Consider the following 19258-nt stretch of genomic DNA (forward strand, 5'->3'; position numbering starts at 1 on the left):
AAACTCTGCTGCCCGTATCCTAACTCGCACCAAGTCCCATTCACCCATCACTCCTTTGCTCGCTGACCTACATTAGCTCTTAGTCCACTAACCCCTTGATTTTAAAATAATTATCCTCATGTTCAAATTCCTCCATGGCCTCACCCCTCTCTATCTCTGTAACTTCTTCCGGCCCTGCAATCCTCTGAGAACTCGGCGTTCCTCCAACGTTGGCCTCTTATGCATCCCCGATTTTCTTCACCCCGCCATTGGCAGCCTCGCCTTCAGCCGGCTGGGCCATAAGCACAGGAATTCCCTCCCCAAGCCTCTTCACCGCTCTCCCCCTTTAAGCGCCGCTTAAAACCTATCTCTTTGACCTAGCGTTTAGTCACCAGTCCTGGTGTTTGTTTCTTTGGCTCGGTGTCTATTCTTTTTGTCTGATTACATTTCTGTGAAGCACCTTGGGATGTTTTATTATGTTAAAAGTGCTATATAAATGCAAATTATTGCTGTTGTTGATTATGGGGTTTCTATAGTACTTTAAAAGGGGACTTACCAAGATTCTGTGAGAAGAGGTTATTTCTCCTTATAGAAGGCAAGTTGCTAGTTAGGACTTATGGCTACTACAGTGTCCTAGAACTTGCTCGATTGTCAAGGAGTCAGAGAGGAATTTCACAAAGATTTTCCTGAATTGGCTGCAGGTTTTTTTTCCGCTTGGTATTTACCTCTCCCAAGAGACTGCACGGTTAGGCAGTGGTCGAATGGTATATAAGGTTTCATTGTTGTCTGGATGGGTTAAACCTGATGGTCTGTCTCATCTTGCTTTTTATATGGTCATATGATAAATTAAGATCCACCACAGATTCTGCTGGAGATTTCCGCAATGCTGGATCAGCGAGGTTGCAGCATGGAGGATGGAAGTAAATTTTTTAAAATACTAATTTTATACTCAGTTAATACATTATATTTACACAAGAACCAGGACGTAAGGCCACCACTGCTTTTATGATTAGGGGTCCTTTTCTACGTTCAAATACAACATTTCTGACCGAACTGCTGTACAAATTATTTATCAAACAACTTTATAAGCTACCAACAAAATGAAACAGAATATAAAGAAATCTGAGACAAACCAAATCAAAATAATCATGCAAAATCCTTCCCTTCTATTTTTAGTCTTCAATAGGTTAAGTATAATTTAATTAGAGTTGTAAACAATTTTACAACACCAAGTTATAGTCCAGCAATTTTATTTTAAATTCACAAGCTTTCGGAGATTTTCTCCTTCCTCAGGCAAATGTTTCAAGATCTTGAAACATTTGCCTGAGGAAGGAGAAAATCTCCGAAAGCTTGTGAATTTAAAATAAAATTGCTGGACTATAACTTGGTGTTGTAAAATTGTTTACAATTGTCAACCCCAGTCCATCACCGGCATCTCCACATCATTTTAATTAGAGTGGCAGCACCTTCAGGGCAGTGGAACATAATTGATCTGATTACTTCGGGTACAAATAACTCTTCAGAACAATTGATTCTTTCTCACATTAACCATGTACTCTATTTAAATTATTCATAAACGAAAGGCGTTTTTGATACTAAAGCATTGATTGAGAAGTACGACATGTCTGTTCTGCAAACAAAAGCTCCATTCACAATACAGCAAGAAATTTATAGTTTGAACTAATGTAGTTGCATTTATATAACACTTGGTCACATCAAAATATCTCAAAGCATTACAAAATATTAATTATTTTTGAAGTGCAGTGACAGCTGTTATGTAAGCAAACACTGCAGCCATTCTGCACCAGCAATGTCCCCAAAACATGAATAAAATGAATTAACAGTTAATCTGTTGGATTAGCATGCATCCTGATAAGAGCTGTTTTTGTGCTGGTGCCTAAGTGTGGGTCTTCACAAGATTTTTGCAACTTTGTGAACCTGGTCACCAATAGTCCTATGAGTAATGGAGTGATGACTCTTCCCCAGTTAGCAACTCCAGGTTGACTGCTCATACCCAGAATTTTCGTGGATGACATTAGTGGCGTTACGCTACTAACCCAATTCCTCAATCTAACCAAAATTACAATATATTAGGATACAAAACAGCAAATCTTACACCGCTTTCCAGTGAGGCCCATAACACAGCTTTTAAAAGCAAACCATACTACTCTGAATCTGGCTAACCATGCTAGATTCAGATTATAGTGGCCAACAGTGATCTCCAAAATTATCAATATCCAACTCTGTACGAATATTGCAACATGTATTTACATCTGTAGTGCTTAATTTCAGATCACAACAAATTGAGTGACTAGCACTTCAAGAGTTGACAGATGTACTCGCTATGTCATATACTGGCTGTATCAGGTATAAATCTCATCTTAGTGGTTAGCAATTATGGTATGTAGTTTAACCCATTTCACGATTCTCTAACAAAACTTGTAAGCATCACATTTGGCTCATTAAGGCTTTGCTTAAGTTAGGCTAAATGGGGCACCCATGCAAACCACCATGTTTAATCTCAGTCGACACAGAATAGAGTGCCATGTTCCACTTGCACAATATTTCATTCCCTCCCCCCACCCCACCCCTCCATTTTCAAATTCACAAATAAAAATTGTTTCTCTTGTCCTGTGACTGTGGACTCAAAACAGAAGTGAGGTCCCAGTGCCTGGGCTGGATGGCATTCATGTTACTGTCAGCTGCGACCCCAATAGGTATTGGCATGTCTGAGAGTTGCTGCAACAAGCAGGAGGATTCAGGTCATGGGGTGAGGGTAGGCCTGGAACTAGGACTGCTGTAAGCCAGGCTGGGAATCTGGGAAGGAGCACTGGTGGAAAAAAAACATGACCCACACAGCATCAGATAGGCCAAGTCTATGACCAACATGTACCTGTGCTAGGCATGAAAAGGCTGGGCCAGATGTGAAATGGAACAGCTGTATCACACTGACCACAGACCAAAGAGATGCCTAGAAATGGACAGTCACAATTTTTAAGAATTTATATATTGATGGAGGTTTGTTAGACAAAACAGTGATGCCAGCTAGATTTTAACAATGTACAAGAACCACACATAAAATAGCAAACTGTGAAGCAAGAGCAAATTTCAGCAAAAAAGATCTATTTTCCTTTGCATTGAGTCAATGCTGTATATATGACTTAATTTTCTGTCACACAGTCACAGAAGTATTATTCACATTTCATTAAAGTTGTCTATATCCAGGGTAATTCATTTTATTTGTGGTAGCGATTCATTACAATTTTAACAAATCACAGTGAGGTATCAATTTCTTCTGCTCTTTTTTAAAAAAAAAGTTTACATACATTCATCCCAACAAAAAAGACACTAATTTTACATGCTAAAAATATTCAATGCAGCTGTTCAATCGCTGTGGTTGATTGCAAAATGAAATACAATAATCCCTCACATCGCTACTGAGCTGCTCTGCAACAAAATCAGCCTTTTCACTATTTAAATATCTAGCTAATGAAATCTTCCATTTCAAGGTTATAGAATCATAGAATGATACAGCACAGGAGGCTTTTTGGCCCATCGTGCCTGTGCTGTTTGAAAAATCCCCTGCTCTTTCCCCATAGTCCTGCAAACTTGTCCCCTTCAAGTATTTATCAAATTCCCTTTTGAAATTTATTATTGAATCTGCTTCCACCATCCTTTCAGGCAGTGCATTCCAGATCATAATTCGCTGCGAAAAAAAATGTTTTTCTTATGTTGCCTCTGGTTTTTTTGCCAGATTGGTGTCCTCTGGTTACCGACCCTTCTGTCACAGGAAAGTTTATCCTTATTTACTCTATTAGAACATAAGAAATAGAACATCCGGCCCCGCAAGACTGCTACACCATTCAACAAGATCATGGCTGATCTTCTACCTCAACGCCATTTTCCTGCACTATCCCCATATCCCTTGATGCCTTCAATATCTAGAAATCTATCGATCTCTGTTTTGAATGTACTCAATGACTGAGCCTCCATAGCCCATAAGGATAGAGAATTCCAAAGATTCACCACCCTCATCTCAGTCCTAAATGGCCTACCCCTTATTCTGAGACTGTGACCCCTGGTTCTAGACTCCAAGCCAGGGGATGCCTATCAAAACCGTTCATTATTTTGAACACCTCTATCAAATCTCCTCTTAACCTTCTCTGCTCTAAGCTTCTCCCTGGTACCATTCTAGTAAAAGGTTATAAAGTATGGACTTCCCCCCCCTCTGGATCCAAGACATAATCTGCCCAGATTCTTTACAATCCAGAACAAGCATAAGCACAGCTACTTTCAGCAGAATGAGATTGATGAAAATGGGGACACATCCCAATCAGTACGGAAACAGTTCCTATCTACTTCATATTTGTATCAGAATGAGGGCATGGTGCTGCTACATGCTGAGCATAGTCTCCATCTGGATCGGTTATAAATCCAATCAGAGCCTAGACTAGGAATAAGGTACACCTCTGGTTATTGCAGAAAATTATGATTAGTTGGAGTTGGCTTGGGGTAGCTGGAGGGTAGCACTGTCCAGAGTAGGTTTGGATGTACAGTACAATAAAAAGTTAACAGGAGGCATTGTTGACATCTACTTCAAAATTCCTCAATTGCATGATGATATTGCTCACATATAATGTTGTAAATATGTATCCATGTTAGTTGACTGGTATTACCGTGGAGTTACACTTTATTCACATAAGATGATTGCACAATGCTCTTTGTAACCAGGTATGTTACACATGGGATCCGATGCATAAATCTTTACAGAAGTTCACACTTCTGATGCAGAACAAACATACCTCCGTAGTCATCCCAGGCACTGAATCAAGTTTTCAAAGTGTACGATATTAGCAGTTAAGGCTAGCCAGCAGCTCGCTGAGGGGGGCAATAATACTCAATTTAAAGCTGCCATGCCCCACAAGTGATTTGCTCATTTAATTTTAAACAAGCAATTTTAACCTCGTGTTCTATTTAAAATGAGGTAAAAAGGAAAAACAATCTCAGACATAGCAAATAAAAATAACCTGGCCAAATATCTGTACAATGTAATAATGATGATCCTAGGACAAGAGATTGATTCCCAATAAAATTTTTATATTGAGTTGTGCAGGTAACTTTTGGAAATTAATATATAATTTTTAGTGGGAATCGCAATGGGAACATATTTCCAAATCAGTTTAAAACTGTATTGCAGTTTTACTATCACTAGATTGGGAAGGATAAATTGATCATTCATAAATAGTTCCACTTTCAGACCTATAGTTTAATTTATTTTTGTATGAACGATTCTTGCCCTGTTACATTCTTGGAAAATTGCAACCAGAATATTGAAAACTAAATGACAATAATTCAAAAATGTGTAATTGACTAAGTGCTTATTAATTGTAGATCATGTCGAAGTAGTAGCTGGCACTAAAATAAGTGTTTTTCACCTCTGTTCAAATAAGCAGTTGAATGTGCCAATGTACTGTGGTAGAACTCAGATCCTGCCTCACAACTTTTATCCAGCAGATGCTACCTGGGGAGTTGCTAAGTTATACAGAATCCATGGTGTGGATTCAAATGGAAAATAAGTTCCCCTTGATCATGTCCCTGCTCAATTTCCTTTCCCCTCCCATCTCCCCTACTTGAAAACAAGTTCACTTTTGTGAGGCTCTCCTGATAATAGCTTTAATCATTGCTTTTGCTCTTATAAGTAAAACCACAGAAGCTTACAACATAGAAGGAGGTAATTTGGCCCATTATATCTAAGATGGCATTTTGCTAGAATCCAAAACTAATTCCACTGCTCTGTTCTCTCCCCATAGCCCTGAATCTTCCTCTTTTCAAAGATTTATCTACTCTTCCGGTAAATGGTCTCTGCCTCAAGCAAAATTACCCTGGTGACAAAGGACTGCATGCTCCAATAACTGCATGTAGAAATGTCTCAACATCTTTCCGCACAATCTTGGCAACAATTTTGAATTGAGGAGCCCTGGTCACGAATGCCCCAACCAAAGGAAATAGGGTGAATAGGGAAAGACTATCAAAGCCCTTTTAGAAATATCGATTAAATCTCCTCAGCCATCTGTAGTCCAGTGGAAATAGTATCAATGACTCAAGTTTCTTCTCAAAACTACTTTCTCATTCTTTAACCATCTTTTCTAAACCATGATAAATGCATCAACACCCTTTCAAAGGTATCACAGTAATTGCATTCAAGAGTTCTTATGAAGGGGTTTATATACAAGATTAAAAATTGAGATCTATGTGGGGTTTAAGAAAATAATCAAAACCACATAATGGAATTGCTGCCTATGTAGCAACTCATTCCCTGATATCTTGCATGAAACAAAATATACTGTCTGTGTTATCCAAGACACAGAGGAGTGATTGCAGCTTAGTCTAAAAACTGATTTTTCTGCACTATCAGACTAGCTTCTCAGTAACCACCTTTGCCACTGGCAGCAAATAAAATAAGGGGAAATGGTTAGGGTGCTAACTTGCCAGCTTCGCCCCTATTTCAAGTCCAAACAGCAGCAACTCACTGCCAATGTTCATAAACAGAGAGAAATACAACAGTTGTCAATAGTCCACTTTCATGCCAACCATGAGGCAAAAAGTGGTGCTATCAGTAGTAATTCTTGGTATTACAAGGTGATCAACCTCATGTTACTTAGTAATAATGGAGTAGAATTTCCTGCAGCAGCCTAATTGGGAAGTCATGCCCCATTTTACGCCCCTTCATAGACCGATTTTGCTAATGTCACCTGTTACGCCAGAGCTTAAAAACCAGTGTGATTTAAACGTTGTCTCAACTTAGTGAAGTCTCTACAGTAATGTCAAATTAAACACTCACCAAACCAACTGCATGGAGCCGTATTTCGTCAGTTGAAATATGTCAGTTTCAAATGCATCCCAAAGTAATGCTTTTATGCTTATCTGCCAGCTTCATTCTCATAGAATCATAGAAGTTTACAACATGGAAACAGGCCCTTCGGCCCAACATGTCCATGTCGCCCAGTTTATACCACTAAGCTAGTCCCAATTGCCTGCACTTGGCCCATATCCCTCTATACCCATCTTACCCATGTAACTGTCCAAATGCTTTTTAAAAGACAAAATTGTACCCGCCTCTACTACTGCCTCTGGCAGCTCATTCCAGACACTCACCACCCTTTGAGTGAAAAAATTGCCCCTCTGGACCCTTTTGTATCTCTCCCCTCTCACCTTAAATCTATGCCCCCTCGTTATAGACTCCCCTACCTTTGGGAAAAGATTTTGACTATCTACCTTATCCATGCCCCTCATTATTTTATAGACTTCTATAAGATCACCCCTAACCCTCCAGGGAAAAAAGTCCCAGTCTATCTAACCTCTCCCTATAAGTCAAACCATCAAGTCCCGGTAGCATCCTTGTAAATCTTTTCTGCACTCTTTCTAGTTTAATAATATCCTTTCTATAATAGGGTGACCAGAACTGTACACAGTATTCCAAGTGTGGCCTAACTAATGTCTTGTACAACTTCAACAAGACATCCCAACTCCTGTATTCAATGTTCTGACCAATGAAACCAAGCAAGCTGAATGCCTTCTTCACCACCCTATCCACCTGTGACTCCACTTTCAAGGAGCTATGAACCTGTACTCCCAGATCTCTTTGTTCTATAACTCTCCCCAACGCCCTACCATTAACGGAGTAGGTCCTGGCCCGATTCGATCTACCAAAATGCATCACCTCACATTTATCTAAATTAAACTCCATCTGCCATTCATCGGCCCACTGGCCCAATTTATCAAGATCCCGTTGCAATCCTAGATAGCCTTCTTCACTGTCCACAATGCCACCAATCTTGGTGTCATCTGCAAACTTACTAACCATGCCTCCTAAATTCTCATCCAAATCATTAATATAAATAACAAACAACAGCGGACCCAGCACCGATCCCTGAGGCACATCGCTGGTCACAGGCCTCCAATTTGAAAAACAACCCTCTACACCCACCCTCTGTCTTCTGTCGTCAAGCCAATGTTGTATCCAATTGGCTACCTCACCTTGGATCCCGTGAGATTAAACCTTATGTAACAACCTACCATGCGGTACCTTGTCAAAGGCTTTGCTAAAGTCCATGTAGACCACGTCTACTGCACAGCCCTCATCTAACTTCTTGGTTACCCCTTCAAAAAACTCAATCAAATTTGTGAGACATGATTTTCCTCTCACAAAACCATGCTGACTGTTCCTGATCAGTCCCTGCCTCTCCAAATGCCCGTAGATCCTGTCTCAAAATACCCTCTAACAACTTACCCACTACAGATGTCAGGCTCACCGGTCTGTAGTTCCCAGGCTTTTCCCTGACGCCCTTCTTAAACAAAGGCACAACATTTGCTACCCTCCAATCTTCAGGCACCTCACCTGTAGCGGTGGATGATTCAAATATCTCTGCTAGGGGACCCGCAATTTCCTCCCTAACCTCCCATAACGTCCTGGGATACATTTCATCAGGTCCCGGAGATTTATCTACCTTGATGCGCGTTAAGACTTCCAGCACCTCCCTCTCTGTAATATGTACACTCCTCAAGACATCACTATTTATTTCCCCAAGTTCCCTAACATCCATGCCTTTCTCAACCGTAAATACCGATGCGAAATATTCATTTAGGATCTCACCCAGAAAACCACAGACAAAGGGGATTAAAAGGAGGTTCATCTTTATCAGTGCAGGAGTGCAACAGCTATATAAGTTTTGAAAAATATGAAAGATACCAGGGATGAGGGACTTCAGTTATGTGGAAAGAATGGAGAAGCTGGGATTGTTCTCCTTAGAGCAGAGAAGGTTAAGGGGAGTCCTAATAGAGGTATTCAAAATGTTGAGGGGTTTTGATAGAGCAAGTAGGGAGAAACTATTCCCTCTGGCAAGTGGGCCAGTAAACACAGGTCAAGATTTAAAATAATTGGCAAAAGAACTCAAGGGGAAATGAGGAGAATTTTTTTCACAGAGGGTTGTTAAGATCTGGAATGCACTGCCTGAAAGGTACAATCAGATTCCATAGGAACTTTCAAAAGGCAATTGGATATGTACTGGAAGAGGACAAATTTGCAGGGTTATAGGGAAAAAGCTGAGGGACTAAATTGGACAGCTCTTTCAAAGAGCTGGCACAGGCACGTCAGGCCGAATGGCCTCCTTCTGTGCTGTAAGATTCTACGATAATAGCTTTAATACATTTGAAAAAATTCTGTAGAGAAGGTAAGAACATAAGAAATAAAAGCAGGAGTAGGCCATATGACCCTTCGAGCCTGCTCCGCCATTCAATAAGATAATGGCTAATCTTCGACATCAACTCCACTTTCCCGCCCAATCCCCATATCCCTTCAAGTCCAAAAATCTATCCATCTCAACCTTGAATATACTCAACGACTGAGCATCCACAGCCCTCTGGGGTGGAGAATTCCAAAGATTCACAACCCTCTAAGTGAAGAAATTCCTCATCGCAGTCCTAAATGTTCGACCCCTTACCCTGAGACTATGTCCCCTAGTTCTAGACTCTCCAGCCACAGGAAACATCCCCTTAGCATCAACCCTGTCAAGCCCTCTTAGAATCTTATATTTATCAATGAGATCATCTCATTCTTCTAAACTCCAGAGAGAATAGGCCCATTCTACTCAATCTTTCCTCACTGGATAACTCTCTTCTCCCAGGAATCAATCTAGTGAACCTTCATTGCACCGCCTCGAAGGCAAGTATATCCTTCCCTGGGTAAGGAGACCAAAACTGCACACAGTACTCTAGGTGTGGTCTCACCAAAGCCCTGTACAGTTGCAGCAAGACTTCCTTACTCTTGTACTCCAACCCCCTTGCAATGAAGGTAGTATGCGTCATTGTGATTTAACATAAACTATGAAGTCTTAAATGGGCAAAAATGTTATGCGGGACTATTTTCCCAGTTCCTAAACAAAAGGGTTACCCCATGCAAGCACTGGAGCCCAGACCAAACCCACTATATAAGTTTTGAAAAATATTCTTGATTCTTTGTATTTTCCCCCCAGAAAGGACTGAACTCTGAGTTTTGTACTGTTTATTTGCCACGCACCCACACTAAACGAAGGCGAATAGGCGGGAATACATTTCTTGAGGGAAGAAGTCTGCTTAAAGTTGAGGCCCATGTTATCGTTGCACTAATAGTTTCATACCATCATAGTAGGTACAGCAAAGGAGGCAGCCATTCTGTCCATCGTCCCTGTGCTGGCTTTTTGAAAGTGCAATCCAACCAGTCCCATTCCCCTGTTCTTTCCCCATTGACATGTAAATTTTTTCCCTTCAAGTATTTATCCAATTCCCTTTTGAAAGTTACCATTGAATCCACTTCCACCACCATTTCAGGCACTGCATTCCAGATCTTTACAACTTGCCACGCAAAAAAATGTTTCCTCATGTCGCCGATTACCTTAAATCTGTATTCTCTGGTTACCTACCCTTCTGCCACTGGGAACAGTTTCTCCTTATTTACTCTATCAAAACTGTTCATGATCTTGAACACCTCTATCAAATCTCCCCTTAACCATCTCTGCTCTAAAGAGAACAACCCCAGCTTCTCCAGTCTCACCACGTAACTGAAGTCCCTCATCCCTGGTACCATTCTAGTAAATCTCTTCTGCACCGCCTCTAAGGCCTTGACATCCTTCCTGAAGTACAGTGCCTAGAAATGAACACAATACTCCAGCTAAGGCCTAACCAGTGCTTTATAAAGGTTGAGCATAACTTCCTTGCTTTTGTGCTCTATGCCTTTATTAATAAAGCCCAGGATCCATATGCTTTTCTTTTTAAAAACTGCCTTCTCAACTTGTCCTGCCACCTTCAAAGATTTGTGTATGGGCACCCCAAGGTCTTTGTTTATGCACCCCCTTTAAAATTGTACCATTTAGTTTATATTGCCTCTCCTCATTCTTCCTCCCAAAATGCTTTAAATTTCATCTGCCATGTATCTGCCCATTTCACCAGTCTGTCTATGTCCTCCTGAAGTCTGTTACTATCCTCCACATTGTTTGCTGCATTTCAGAGTTTCATGTCATCTGCAAACATTGAATTTATACTCTATACCCAAGTACAGGTCACTAATACATATCAAAAAGAGCAGTGGTCATAATACCGACCCCTGGGGAACACCACTGTCTACTTCCCTACAGTCTGAAAAACAATCGTTCACCACTACTCTCTGCTTTCTGTCCACAAGCCAATTTTGTATCCACGCTGCCACTGTCCCTTTAATCTCATGGGGTTTAATTTTACTAACAAGTCTATTATGCGGTACTTTATCAAATGCCTTTTGAAAGTCCATATAGACAACATCAACCGCACTACCCACATCAACCCTCTCTGTTACTTCAAAGAACTCAATCAAGTTAGTCAAACATGATTTTCCTTTAACAAATCCATGCTGATTTTCATTTATTAGCCCATACTTCTCCAAGTGCCAATTAATTTTGTCCCAGATTATTGTCTCAAAGTTTCCCCACCACCAGTGTTAAGCTGAATGGCCTGTAATTGGTGGGTTTATTCCTCTCCCCTTTTTTGAACAAGGGTATAACATCTGCAATCCTCCAGTCCTCCGGCACCATCCCCATACCTAAGGAGGATTTGAAGAGACCCCCCACAATTTCCACCCTTACTTCCCTCAGTAACCTAGGATGCATCCCATCTGGACAGGGTGACTTTTCCTCTTCGAGTACTGCCAATCTTTTAAGTACCTTCTCTTTATTTTTATCCTATCCAATATCGCTACTACCATCTCCTTTACTGCTACAATGGCAGCATCCTCTTATCGATTAAAGACCGATGCGAAGTATCCATTCAGTACCTCAGCCATACCCTCTGTCTCCACAAGAAGATTTTTTTTGTCCCTATCCCTTTCTTTGACTATTCTTTTATATGTCTATGAGAGACTTTTGGGTTCCCTTTTATGTTACCCACTAATCTATTCTCATACTCTCTCTTTGCCCTTATTATTCCCTTTTTTAGACCTCTGTATTTTCAGTATTCAGCCTGGTTCTCTACTGTATTATGAAGCATACATTCGTCATAAGCCTCCTTTTTATGTTTCATTTTAATCTCTATATCTTTAGTCATCCAGGGAGCTCTAGCTTTGGATCCCCTTCCTTTCCCCCTCGTAGGGATGTGTCTACTCTGTACCCGAACCAACTCCTCCCTGAAGGCTACCCATTGTTCAATTACTGTTTTGCCTACCAATTTTGATGCCAATCCACCTGGGCAAGATCCCTTTTTAACTCACTGACATTTACCTTCCTCCAGTTAAGCATTTTCACATTTGATTGTTACTTGTTCTTTTTCATAACTATTCTAAACCTAATGATATTATGATCATTGTTCCTCAAATGCTCCCCCACTGAAACATGTTCCGCCTGTTCCACTTCATTCCCCAGAACTAGATCCAGCACTGTTTCCTTCCTGGTTGGGCTGGAAACACACTGTTCCAGAAAGTTCTTGAACATAGTTCAGGAATTCCTTCCCCTCTTTACCCTTTACACTGTTACTGACCCAGTCTATATTGGGATAATTGAAGTCCTCCATTATCACTACCCTATAGTTCTTGCATCTTTCTGTAATTTGCCTGTAAATTTTCTCCTCTATCTCCTTCCCATTATTTGGTGGCCTATAGTATACACGCAGCGGCGTAATAGCTCTTCTATTGTTCCTTAATTCCAACCAAATAGATTGCGTCTTTGACCCCTCAACTACATCATCCTTTCCGGTGCTATAATAGTTTCTTTTATCATTACTACCACCCCCTCCTTTCTTTCCATCCCTACCTTTCCTGAATACCTTGTAGCCAGGAATATTAAGTACCTAATCCTCCCCTTCTTTGAGCCAGGTCTCTGTTATTGCCACTATATCATAGTCCCATGTGGCGACTTGAGCCTGCAGCTCACCAACCTTGGTTATCACGCTATGTGTGTTTATGCGCATGCTATTACAACTGTTAGGTATTTATTTTTCCACAGATTGCAGTGCCAAATTTGTTATTTCATTACTGTGGGTTTAAACTTTTTTGCCTTTGTTCCTTAACCAGATCATAAAAAGATACCCCAGATTTGTTGCTATGCTTTTACACAAATATATGTAATCATGGGCAATTAAAGTTTTGCATTTCACAGAAGTCAGCCCTGAAACAAAGGGTGGGTTAATGGTTGAGATTCACTTATTGTGCTTCATCTCACTGACTTCTATGTAGCTGCCTTGGAAGTACTTGCAACGCATTAAATAGCTCAGGAATGAATACAAGGAGCAAACAAGCCCAAATAAAATGAGACCGTGTGCATTCCAGCACAGGGATTACATTTTCCAATCTCTTTGAAGAGAGGGCAAATTCAATGGAAGCGTGTTCGCTTTTGAGTGGAAATTTACACCCATTCTAAACCTGCGTAAATGCACGATATCGACGTCGTAAGCTCTTTCGGATGGGGTGGGGCTATGCTAATGAGCAACGGAGGGCATGATGAGGACTTTAAAGAACTGGAGCAAAAGACTGAGGAATTTCAGCCGCAGTGCAAGAATAGGTGCAAGTCATTTACACTTGAATTTCCTTCATCTTTTGCGCCGGAAATTGGCATGGCCCCGCAATGACGCCAGTTTTTGGGTGCAAATTGGCAGGAAATTACAGGCCAATATATCAGGAACCACATCAACTGCAAAGCCAGTCTACAGCTGTGTGTAGAACAAACTCTTGCTTTAGACAGAGACTGCAGGAAATTATTTAATCTGTCAACCATCATATGGTCAAAGACACTTCCCATCAATTGTGGGGAGGGGGAAAATTCCAACAGGTGAACGGCAGTAAACAGTACCCTACAATAACCATTAGAAACAAATTTTCACAATGTCTTTTCTAAAATGTTCTCATATGTTATATTTTTAAAATGCAGTTGAGTATCATTCCAGTAACTATGCACAAGAGAATTGCTTCTCAATTCAAATGTTGTGGTCACTAAACATTGTCACACTGTCTGTATAAGGGGCTTCAGCATTTCCAGTAAGGCATTTTCCAAAAATGCTAATATCTATAAACTGATAAAGCAACACAAACTATAACCACCTGGTTTTCTATCTAATGCCCACAGTAGCAAAAAGAAAAGGACAGAATAAACTGAGGTCTTTTACCGAGAAAAGAACAATAAATTTTAGTTAACTGAAAAAACATCTACTTCACAAAATATACCCATTTATCAGGGACGCACGGAGATCTTGGTATACATTTTAAATAGCGAAATGCTCAAATTAAGAAATTTAAGTCTAGCAATTTATACGTGCTGCATGTCGGTGAAAAGTCAAAAGATACAATTTCTACAATGGATCTTAAAAGTGATGCAGCATGGAACTGAATGCAATTCAGATAAAGAACAAGGTCAAATACGCAATTTGAGCACTAAATACAACTAACGTTGCTGAGTTTCTGTCCCAGACTTATGGAGCTTCTAAAAATACAATTTTCCCCCTGCAGATACATTGTTTCCATCAATATATTTACATTTTTGTAATAAAAAAAGAACAGGTCATTCCAAGTGATCTTGAATGCCTCGGGTTTTTCAATAAATAATTGAAATGTAATGTCTTTGCATCCTGGAAAATTGCCAGTAAAATACAACAAATTGTATATACTGGATTGCCCAACGCATTGCACACAATGAGGATACGTTGTTGCAAATGGGTGGGTTGCTAGGATCTGGCAGTGAAAGAATTTGGAAAGAAATTTATAAGACAGTTTCCCAGAAATAAGTGCATTTTGATTAGCATTTTCCTCACCCACAGCAGGTGAATAATTAAAATCAAGCTGTTCCCTCACACATACCTCTTACGTAAATAAGTAACCTTTTTTGTGCAAGCTCTTCAATGGCTATCTGTTTACGGTGAGTTTTTACACTGAAGGCCAAGAATATTTAAAACTTCAGAAAATACTAAACTAATTTGTTTCTTTATCAAATATCTGCAACAGTATGTAGTGTTATCAAAATAACTTAAAATGTTTATAATCCCATTAAACTTAAATAGTGCTATTTGTACTTTCAGAACATGTTCATACTCAGAACTCAAACAACTATTCTTCAACAAATAAAAAAAATGTGGTTGTCGGAATCATATGGAACACACTATAAAATTTAAAGACCTGTTCGGAGTGGTTCCCTGCTCACTGGATTTCTCAACTTGATTTTTTAAAATTCATTTATGGGATATGGGCGTCGCTGGCAAGGCCAGCATTTATTGCCCATCCCTAATTGCCCTTGAGAAGGTGGTGGTGAGCCGCCTTCTTGAACCGCTGCAGTCCGTCTGGTGAAGGTTCTCCCACATTGCTCTTAGGAAGGGAGTTCCAGGATTTTGACCCAGCAACGATGAAGGAACGGCGATATATTTCCAAGTCGGGATGGTGTGACTTGGAGGGGAAACCTGCAGGTAGTGTTGTTCCCGTGTGCCTGCTGTCCTTGTCATTTTAGGTGGTAGAGGTCGCGGATTTGGGAGGTGCTGTCGAAGAAGCCTTGGCGAGTTGCTGCGGTGCATCCTGTGGATGGTACACACTGCAGCCACTGTGCGCCGGTGGTGAAGGGAGTGAATGTTTAGGGTGGTGGATGGGGTGCCAATCAAGCGGGCTGCTTTGTCCTGGATGGTGTCGAGCTTCTTGAGTGTTGTTGGAGCTGCACTCATCCAGGCAAGTGGAGAGTATTCCATCACACTCCTGACTTGTGCCTTGTAGATAGTGGAAAAGCTTTGGGGAGTCAGGAGGTGAGTCACTCGCCACAGAATACCCAGCCTCTGACCTGCTCTTGCAGCCACAGTATTTATGTGGCTGGTCCAGTTAAGTTTCTGGTCAATGGTGACCCCCAGGATGTTGATGGTGGGGGATTCGGTGATGGTAATGCCGTTGAATGTCAAGGGGAGGTGGTTAGACTCTCTCTTGTTGGAGATGGTCATTGCCTGGCACGAATGTTACTTGCCACTGATGAACCCATGCCTGGATGTTGTCCAGGTCTTGCTGCATGCGGGCACGGACTGCTTCATTGTCTGAGGGGTTGCGAATGGAACTGAACACTGTGCAATCTTCAGCGAACATCCCCATTTCTGACCTGATGATGGAGGGAAGGTCATTGATGAAGCAGCTAAAGATGTTGGGGCCTAGGACACATAGGATCTTATTTGCCAACTGCAGTTGTGGGACAGCAGCTAGCATATACATTTTTGGTTTCAACGTTTAACTCAAAAAAAAGTTGAGTTAATTCTTTAGCTTATTCTGATGCATCATAGCAAAAAAAATTCTAGTTAACCTTAAAAATTAATTTGCTGCAATTTTCCATGGATGGGGACAGGGGGGGGTTACAAACAGCAAGTCCTTGCTTGCTCTATGATTGCCCTGCATGCACTTGAGGCTCATGTTTTTCGCACAGGAGAACAGACAGACTGGTGAAACGGGCAGACACAAAGTGGATGAAATTTAACACAGAGAAGTGTGAAGTAATGCATTTGGTAGGAAGAATGAAGAGGCAATACAAACTAAATGGTACAATTTTGAAGGGGGCACAGGAACAGAGAGACCTGGCAGTGCACATACACAAATCTTTGAAGGTGGCAGGACAAGTTGAGAAGGCTGTTAAAAAACCATATGGGATCCTTGGCTTTATAAATAGAAGCATAGAGTACAAAAGCAAGGAAGTTTGCTAAACCTTTATAAAATACTGGTTATGCCCCAGCTGGAGTATTGTGTTCAATTCTGGGCACCACACTTTCAGAAGGATGTCAAGGCCTTAAGAGCGGGTGCAGAAGAAATTTACTGGAATGGTGCCATGGATGAGGGACTTCAGTTATGTGGAGAAACTTTCCCACCTCCCAAAGCACTTGTCTTCTATCTTGGTCCTTAGCTTTTAAGGCATTTGCTTGTGGGCTTTAGCTATCATGAAGTTCAACAGCCGCCAGCAATGTATATTTTCCTTTGCATTATACCTGTATATACCATGAATTACGTGTGGGTTCAATTTTTCAGTTAAGTACAGAAAATATTTACATTTTTAGAAGTTATTGCATACAAAAATGTGTATATTCTAAAGGGGCGTTGATACTACAAAAAGTAAACAGTATTAAAAAGTTTTTAGAATATCCAAATTCTCAAAAAGGTAACTACAATTTTGACCCGTTATTTTCTACTTGGATTCTCTTATTTTTACTCCCACCATTGGACTGCATGTGTTAGCCTTTAGCTGGGAGGGTGCAGCAGTTTAGTTCACATATTACAATTGCAACACCATTGAATGGGCTTCATCAGTTTTCTTTTCCCCTTCTCTTCTATTGCCCTTCCTACCCAAAGGTGAATCATGTTAAGAGTGGGAGAGAAATAGGGAAGAGCTAACGAGAGTATCATGAAGGGACAAATGAAAAAGCCCACATAAATGTTTTAGATACCTGTTAAGATTGCAGAGTCCAGCATCAGCCTGCATAAAATTATGCCGTAGATTAAGATGTGTTATATCTTGACTGAAAAAGAGATACTCAGGAAGTTCCTCAAGGCTGTAACATGACAGATCAACAGTACCGATTCGCTGAGAGACAACCTGCAAATAAACCAACCATTAGTTAGTTGGCCTGTTACTGTAGAAGGCTAATAGCAACTAAAACAGGAAACTGTACTGACCGCAGTTATTAAAATAAAAAGACTGGTAATCTAAAAAACTCATGATAACTGTTTTAATATGGCTTAAATTTAAAAATAATGTAACATACAAAGATAAATTCAACGGTGAAAACTGTATACTCTGATCCAGTATGTAGTTACTAGCATTTTGGTTTTAATATCATGTAATATCTGAACACCCCACTGTCCCTTCTAAAAAAACCTGATAGACATCCACAGCCACCATGAACTCGCTGGTATATTGCACAAGTGCCCATTCTTCTTGTGCAGGCCTAGTGACTGCAGCCTATTCAACTGCAAGGCATAATAGCAGAGCCCAATTCTGACTTCACCAGACATCCGCACACATAATTACAACATGACTTAGAGAACGAGAACTCCAGCTGATTTTCCCTCCAAAACCCAGCTGCACCGACAGCGTTTACAGATCAGCTAATTCAGCACACATTTGGGATCGAACCAGAGATGGTCTGTGTGGCTCATCTATTTACTGGCTTATCCAGCTAAGTCACTGGGAAGATACAGAAAAGTTGTTTACAAGAATTTGCATTCAAATGTTATAAATAGCAAACTAAAGAAGAGATTTTTGAGCAGTATTTGAAATGTGCAAAGTCTTTCTAAAAACTACTGCTCTGAATGAATCTGTAAACTTCTGAAATGGTCAAGGAAATCACTTCAGAAACTACCACCCTCCAAAACTTGTGGATAGGCAACAAGGGAATGTTCTGTACACACAAATTAATCACATTTTTTGGTAACTAGAAAGACTAATATTCAGATCATTTCTGCAAAATAAAAAGGTATTCAAATATAAAGCCATATTAATTTCAAATATAAGAACATAAGAAATAGGAGGAGTAGGCCATATGGCCCCTCGAGCCTGCTCCACCATTCAATCAGATCATGGCTGATCTTCAACCTCAACACTTTCCTGCCCGATCCCCATATCCCTTGATTCCCCTAGAGTCCAAAAATCTATCTATCTCAGCCTTGAACATATTCAGCATCCACAGCCCTCTGGGATAGAGAATTCCAAAGATTCATTACCCTCAGTGAAGAAATTCCTCCTCATCTCAGTCTTAAATGGCCAACCCCTTATCCTGAGACTTTGCTCCCTAGTTCTGGACTCTCCAGCCAGGGGAAACAACCTCTCAGCATCTACCCTGTCAAGCCCCCTCGGAATCTTATATGTTTCAATGAGATCACCTCTCAACCTCATTCTTCTAAGCTCCTGAAAGTATAGGCCCATTCTATTCAAATATAGAAAAAACACAGGGTTTCAAAAATACAGTAGGTTCATTACTAGCTTCTATTTCATCGTGGTCCCTAGTTTTTAGACATTCAGGCATTCATTTAGGAGCTGCAGTAGCTAACAGTCTCCAACAACTCTATCGCACCTAAATACATCACCATGAATGAGAATGTGTGGTTTGGACTTTCAGTAGCATCATTTGTATGGAGGCAGAACGCAGAACACAACAACAACAACTTGCATTTAAATACTGCCTTTAACATAGAAAAACGTCCCAAATAGATTCATAGAAACATTTAAAAAATGTACGCCAAGACAAAAAAGGAGATATTAGGAAGGTAAAAACTTGGTCAAAGAGG

At 40.5% G+C, this 19258-nt stretch overlaps 1 protein-coding gene across 1 annotated transcript in view; it reads right to left on the bottom strand.

Moving 5' to 3' along the window:
- The window catches only part of LOC137333698 (PH domain leucine-rich repeat-containing protein phosphatase 2-like), a 146194-nt gene that overhangs the window by 48264 nt on the left and 78672 nt on the right, over window positions 1-19258 (bottom strand). The window contains exon 6 of the mRNA XM_067997996.1: window positions 17419-17567. Within this exon, the coding sequence (XP_067854097.1) occupies window positions 17419-17567 (149 nt within the window). The remainder of the gene's footprint in view (window positions 1-17418; window positions 17568-19258) is intronic.

The sequence above is a fragment of the Heptranchias perlo genome, chromosome 16 (assembly GCF_035084215.1).
Source record: "Heptranchias perlo isolate sHepPer1 chromosome 16, sHepPer1.hap1, whole genome shotgun sequence".
NCBI lineage: Eukaryota > Metazoa > Chordata > Chondrichthyes > Hexanchiformes > Hexanchidae > Heptranchias > Heptranchias perlo.